At 52.4% G+C, this 7,079-nt stretch overlaps 1 protein-coding gene across 1 annotated transcript; it reads right to left on the minus strand.

The window, feature by feature from the left end:
* Window positions 1-718: 718 nt before the first annotated feature.
* ETV3L (ets variant 3-like) lies at window positions 719-6,856 on the minus strand. The gene is made up of 5 exons (XM_014540862.1): window positions 6,719-6,856; window positions 6,406-6,643; window positions 6,003-6,171; window positions 5,493-5,613; window positions 719-1,452 (listed from the first exon to the last, which is right to left on the minus strand). Exons 1-5 carry the CDS (start codon window positions 6,777-6,779, stop codon window positions 992-994), a joined length of 1,050 nt encoding a protein of 349 aa, XP_014396348.1. The 5' UTR covers window positions 6,780-6,856; the 3' UTR covers window positions 719-991.
* Window positions 6,857-7,079: the final 223 nt, after the last annotated feature.

Below are 7,079 nucleotides of genomic sequence, written 5' to 3' on the forward strand. Positions count from 1 at the left end.
TCTCTCTGGGACGTGATGGCAGCGGGAGGGAGGAGACTGGTTGGCTTCATTTCCACTTCTGCTCCACGACTGAGGCCTCATCCCAAGCCCCCTCACTCTTCCCATCAGGAATCTTGGGTGCTGTTTAGATCCACACCACCTCAGAGGGAAGCAGAAATGTAAGCCAAAGGGCCAGTTTGCCAAGGGCATTTTATTCATGGTCTGCAGTGGAGTGTTACAGAGTCCCTCCCTACCCCACTTGCTTGGGTCTTGGGGAAATGGAGCTAGAAGGACGGGCCTGCATGCACATCCCAAGGTCACAGAAATCAGAGGGATGGAAAACAAGGAAGTGGAGGGGCAGCAGGGAGACTGGGTAAGGGACTTGGGCCCCAGAGAAGAAAGGAGTTACCCTGATATTCAGGGAACAAATCAATTCCTGATCCCCTTCCCAAGCTAGACCTCTGATTTCCCCCTCATGGGGGTAGGTATGGGGTGCTTCAAATGATGGAAACCTTCTTCTCATCTCCCTCAAAATAAGTTGAGATTCAGAATGTCTCCTTAGGCCCAGCCGGCGTGGCTCAGTGGTTGAGCATTGACCTATGAACCAGGAGGTCACCGTTTGATTCCTGGTCGGGGCACATGCCTGGGTTACGGGCTCAGTCCCCAGTGTGGGGAGTGTAGGAGGCAACCAATTGACGATTCTCTCTCATCATTGATGTGTCTATCTCTCTCTTCCTCTCCCTTCCTCTCTGAAATTAAAAAAAAAAAAAAGAATGTCTCCTTAATCTGATTAGCAATTTAGTGGGATGGAGGGGGCACCCTGCCTCAGTTTGTCCCGTCTCCACATATGCTCCTTCTCTGCAATGCCCCCCACCTCCTCGGATCCAACTCCATCCATTCAAATCCTCCCACAATTTAGACTTATTTCCACCCAGGGAGGTGCAAAGCCAGCAGGGAGGTGGGCCAGAGGAGAGATGGAGTTTGGGGGCCCACGTCACATCTTCCTCCTCAGTTAAGGAGGATCCAAGGGCCACTCTGCTTCAAAATTCTCCAAATTAGGGGACCTAAGACTTTCCTCCCCAGGTTTGGGTCTTTGCATCTCTGCGAAGAAGCCCTCCCAGGGATCCAGGTACCCTTTTTCCCCCATCAGGGGGTGGGGCTTTACCTCCAGCCCCTCTGGCCTAAGGAACAAGAACCTGAGCCTCTCACCAGCCCCCTGGCCCAGCCCAGCCAGCAGGGGAAGCCCCGGGAAACGCCAGGTCGCTGGGGGGCACGTGGGCCCTGAGAGCAGGGTGTCTGTCGTGGGGGACCCTGGAAACTGCTGCTCTGGGAGAAGAGGGGCCAAGAGGGGCCCTGAGGAGAGAGAGAGTGGGAGGGGGGGTGTGAAGGAGGCAAGGCTGGGCCGCTCTTCTGCGAGGCTCCCCAAATGGCAGCAAGGGCTGAGCAGGCAGTGGGTGGAGGCAGAGCCAAGTCCTAGAGAAAGAGAGAACGGGTCACGAGAGGGCCCCCCTTCTCCCATTTCCCATTTCTTTTTCCTCTTGCTGAAACTTTCTCTCCCCCATCCCGTGTGCCTTCCTTTCTTTGCTTCCTGTCTCGTTGTAAATGTCACTTCCTCGGGGAAACCTCCTGAGACCGCCCCAGTCTGGGCAAGAGCCCCGGTCGCTCCTCGTGACCCCCAGTACCTCTCCTGCAGGGCCCTCCGCCCTGTTAGCATCAGGCGGTCATTTGTGTGATTATAGTTCTGTGGGGGCAGGAACGGTCTGTTTTATTTTCCTCTGGATCCAGCCCAACCTGGCACGTATCAAAGGGCTCAATAAAAACGTGTGGAATGAATGAATGAAGATATCCTTTGCCATATACCCAGCGAATCCATTCTTCCCTCTCCCTGTAGCAGGGGGCTCCGGGGTTAGCTGCGTAAGGAACTGGCTGCATGGCCTGACGCTTGTCGTTTAAATTCTCAGGCCTGTTTCTTCATAAAATTTCCTCTCCCAGGTAAGAACAGGCGATGTCATCAGGAAGAAGGGGCCCACAGAGCCAAGGGCCCAGTGCACGCGGGCTGACCCAGTCTTCCTCTTCTCCAGATGGCTCCGGCCCATCACTCTCCTCCTCCAAGAAGCCTTCCCTCCTTCTAGTCCTTCCAAACCTGCCCTCTTTCCCCAGGATCCTACATAGGGGCTCCCAGGCTGGGGTCACTGGGGATGGCTATATAGAACTTCACTTCACTTTGTATATTTCAAAAAAACAAAAACCAAAAACACCTAACACCAGTTCTCCATTTTTCTTAGTAAGGCTATCATTTAACTAGGAGAGCAAGTATCAACCCAATGTGATCACATTGGTGGGGCTATTGCTGATAAACACTGGGAAAACAAATTAGCTATGACAATATAACCGATTTATTTAATAGAAACAATATTTCTGAAGCTGGACCTATGTAAGGGGAAAACAGTAAAAAGTGATCCGTCACCTGGCTGACATGGCTCCGTGGTTGAGCGTCTACCTATGAGCCAGGAGGTTGCTGGTTCGATTCCTGGTCAGGGCACATACCCTGGGTTGCAGGCTTGATTCCCAGTAGGGGGCGTGCAGGAGGCAGCCGGTCAATGATTCTCATCATTGATGTCTCTCTCTCTCACTCTCACTCTCTCTCTCCCTCTCCCTTCATCTCTGAAATCAATTTAAAATATATTTTTAAAAAACTTGATACGAATACCCTTTGTAACACTTTAAGCAATTAAAATAAATAAATAAATAAATAAATCAGTACATAAAAAAAAAAACAACTTGATACGGAGTCACTTCCTTGTAGCCTATCAGTAGAGCAGTGACCTTGGAATAGCCCTTGTAATGGAACACAGAGATTAACCTAGACAAGATTAAAATCAACAGAACTAGATAGAGACAGGATTTTTGGCAAAGGTCAGATAAGAAACAAGGAACTGTAGAACGTTACCCAAAACATACCATGATGTGATTATAGAGGCATGCTTATAGGATCAAATGGTATAAATACAGATGTAATAGGAGAATAAAGAGAGAACCTCGCTATGCTGACCAACTGAAAACAAACAAACAAAACAAAAAAAAAACTTGATACGTCATTAGGAAAATCACCGAGTCCTCTGCCAGAGGACCCTCTCCTGGCCACTGTCCTTTCGCAGGGTCCTTACGTGAGGTGGAGGCTGCTGTTTTGCACCAGGAAGGTGTGTCCCCTGACCTCTGAGGTCAAGGCTGTGTCTCCCCTTGCGGAGCCACAGCAGAATAGGCATGTGGAGGAGATAGTACTGCTTCTCCCCTACCCCTTCCTAGCACCAGTCTTGCACCTTCTGCCTCTGGCTCAATAGTCCTGGAGAGCTTCCTCCCTTGGCTCCGAGTGCTCTCACGAAGGTGGAGGTTAGGGGCTGGCACAGCCTTCTGGAATCACCATCCACAGGTAAGCCATGGGGCTGCTACTGATCTTCTGGTGACCTAAACCTGCTTAGCATCCCTTGGGGCCCAAGCACAAGCAGGTGTGTGTGTGTGTACCTGGGCCAGGGAGGTGCAAAATAGCCCACTCCAATCCAGGGAACCCCTTCCTCCCCCCCTCACAGTTTCCCAAAGAGAGAAGCGCTGTGCCCAAGGCATTCCCAGAGCTGGGGAGAGGTGGCTGGGGTGGAAGAACAGGGAGAGCTGTTCAGGAGCTGTTTAGCTCCAGGCTGCCTGATGAGTCCCAGCAGGCCCTGGGCCGCCCCACGCCCACAACCTCAGCTGCACTCACAGGGGCCCAGAGCCAGGCATCCTGCATTCTCTGAGAGGTGGGACCTCTGCGTCCCCAGCTACACTGGGGGTGGGGCTAAGGCCGAGAATTCTCATTCCAAGAAATCGCCAAGGGATAGAGGGGTGGGTCGTGGGCTTCTGCATAAGAGTCTGTGTCTTTGTGATCTTTTCCACAGAAAATCTGATTTTTGTCACTTCCTACTTTACAGCCCTGTAAGTGCTGGCCTCTGCATACAGTTCTGCCTTCTCCCCCTCGGATCACTATATGCTGCCACATTTGCCTTTTCCTGGTTGCGCCTCCCAATACCAGTCCTGTGCCTACCCCAACCCAAAGTCAACATGAACCCAAGCCGTCTTTGTAAAATGAAGATCTCAACATGCCTCTCCCTCCTGGACCCCCTCCTGCTCCCAGGATAAAGTCAACCCCCTTCGCGTGGCTTCAGAGGACCTCTGTGACTGGACACCTGTTTGCCTTGCTAGCCTCAACTGTCACCTTCCTCCGTGTCCCCACCATCACATAACTCCGCTCTGCTCATGGCAAGCTACCAGCAGTTCTTCCGATTTGCTACCCTCACTCACAGCCTTTTGCTTTACAAATGCTATTCTGTACCCAGGCATCTTTGTCCACCTGCTTCCCCTGGAAGCCCCAACTCCTCTGCATTCCTGTAGCACCTGTGCTTCCCCGAACCTCTGATTTGTCACTGGCTGTATTCCCATCTTTTCTCCCTACTAGTCTCTGAGCATCTTTTAAAAATATATATATATATATTGATTTCAGAGAGGAAGGCAGAGTGAGAGAGAGAAACATCAATGATGAGACAGAATCACTGATCAACTGTCTCCTACATGCCCCCTATTGGGGATCAAGCCCACAGCCCGGGCATGTGCCCTTGACCAGAATCGAACGCAGGACCCTTCAGTTCACAGGCCGATGCTCTACCCACTGAGCCAAACCAGCCAGGGCTCTCTGAGCATCTTGAGGGCCATCTTTCATCTCTGAATCCCCACACCTAGTAAGTAGCTAGTGCTCAAGAAATGTTTGTTGAATGAATAAATGACTTATATTACCCCTTGTCTCAATTAACTGATATTTGGTCTTATCCAAAATATCCACAGAAACATATGGTCATGCCAAAAGGTTCTTGAAATTTCGTCCTGTCCAAAACATCTACTCTTGGAAAATGCCCCTGGGTTCAAACAGCCCAGAGTGTTTATTTCTTACTTTGGGTCTACAGGTTAATACACAAAAAATACTATCAGGTTTTATTGGTCCAATAATAGCGTTGTGGCTGTATTGCCAACAATCTTTCTTGCCTTAGTGCCCAGCTGGTCATGGCACATGGGGTTAGGTAGATCAGTCGGGGTGGACCAAATGTCTCCATGGACATTTTTTTAAAAATATATTTTTATTGATTTCAGAGAGGAAGGGAGAGGGAGAGAGATAGAAACATCAATGATGAGAGGATCATTGATTGGCTGCCTCCTGCATGCCCCGCACTGGGGTTTAAGCCCTCAACCCAGGCATGTGCCCTGACCGGGAATCGAACCATGACCTCCTGGTTCATAGGTCGACACTCAACCTCTGAGCCACGGCCGGCCGGGCTCCATGGACATTTTGGACAGGATCAAATCTCAGGGACCTTTAGGTGTGGGTGTTTTGGACTAAACAAATGTCCTGCTAGGCTTGTCTCATGCTCCCTCACCCATGTGTTCATCCAGGAGGGTACTCCCCTGGGCCCTTCCCAGTCCCAGGCACTCACGGTAGATACGGCTGCTGCTCCCCTTCTTATCCTCAGAGGCCGCTGGTGGCCCTCGGAGGGCCCACTGTCCAGCCAGCTGCTCCACCATGGCCCAGGGGGTGAGCAGCATGCTGTGTAGGAGCTGCGGAGCGAGGAGCAGCAGGTGTGGGGGAGGGATGGGCTCTCCCTGGCACACATTCCCCAGGACTTACTGTTTTAACAACCAGTTGTTAAAACAATGAAATGCTCTCATAATGGTTGTTAAATCACCCCTGCCCACATGCCTTGGACCCTTGCCTGAGACCCCCCCACTTGTTCCCTGTGATGCACCCCTAAAGGCGTGATGCCTAGCACAGGGATATTTTAGAAGATTTAGAGTATCGACCCTGGACACTCAGGGACTAGGATGCAAGGGAAGAAGGACATTGGAAGCTGCTGGGCCCCTGAGGCAGAAAGGAGGGCTGGGGGCCTGCTAGGCAGGAAGATCAGTCTCTGGTGGAGCCCGGGGCTAGGGGCTGCCTTCACGCTTACCTTACTCTGCATGCCCATGGGCACCAGGGTTGGCCGAAACAAGTTGGGGGCTGGCATTGCCCGTACCTCCCACAGAGGACAGTTGACTATGATGAGCTTGCTTAAGTTGAACTTGTAAGTGAACCTTTTGCCTTTGGTCTTGTGCAGGATCTTCTTATTGTAGTAATATCTGGAGATCCCAAGGATGAGAATGGAGAGTTGGCCCAATGGACAAGGAATGTCGTCTGAGACCCAGCCATGTCCCCTCCCCAGGCCAGCAAGGCTAACCCCGAGCTGTTCCTGCATAACCACTCACGGTCATTTCCCAAGCCTTGAAGGGGCAGGAATCGGGTGGAGTGCCAGAAACCACAGCCCTTTTCTTTGAACTCTGCCCTGACTGGCCACTGGAGCTGTCTTCTCTCACCTGAGGGCCCGGCTCAGCTTGTCATAATTCATCTGTGGTTTGCACTTCCTGCGGCCCCAGAGGCGGGCCACCTCGTCTGGATCCTTGATGACAAACTCCCCGTACTCTCCCTGCTGCCAGGCGATGACATGGCGGAACTCTTCCTTCTGCAGCAACTCCAGGATGAAGTGCCACAGCTGGATCTGCCGGGAGCCTGGGGACGACTCGGCTTTGTAGGCCCAGTCAGGGAAGGCCAAGCCTGGGGCAGAGAGGGTGGTGTGAATGCCTCCAGCGCCCCGGTGGACCGTGGGTGGGAGACCTGGCAGAGGCTCACCTGAGATCCAGGAGTTGCCCACAACGGTGGGGACGCCCTCTGCCAAGCAGCTGCGGTGCATGTTCCAGTCTGGAACTGTGTCTGGGCTTTGGGGGAAAGAAGAAGGCAAAGGAGAAGGCAGGGGAGAGGGAGGTGGGAGAGGGCGGGAGGAGGGAGGAAGAGAAGGAAGGAGATAAGAGGGAAGAGATGAGGGGAGAAAAGGGAGACTGAGGCAGGGGAGCAGGGTCTGGGGCAGGAAGCTCCCCCACGCCCCCCTCCTCTGGGGACCTCCTCATTGGCCAGGAGCTGACCCCAAGACGCTGAGTCACTTATATAGATGGAAAGGAAGGCAAAGGGTCCTATATCCTGCCCCCGCTGGAGG

The sequence above is a fragment of the Myotis brandtii genome, unplaced genomic scaffold (genome assembly GCF_000412655.1).
Source record: "Myotis brandtii unplaced genomic scaffold, ASM41265v1 scaffold250, whole genome shotgun sequence".
Lineage (NCBI taxonomy): Eukaryota > Metazoa > Chordata > Mammalia > Chiroptera > Vespertilionidae > Myotis > Myotis brandtii.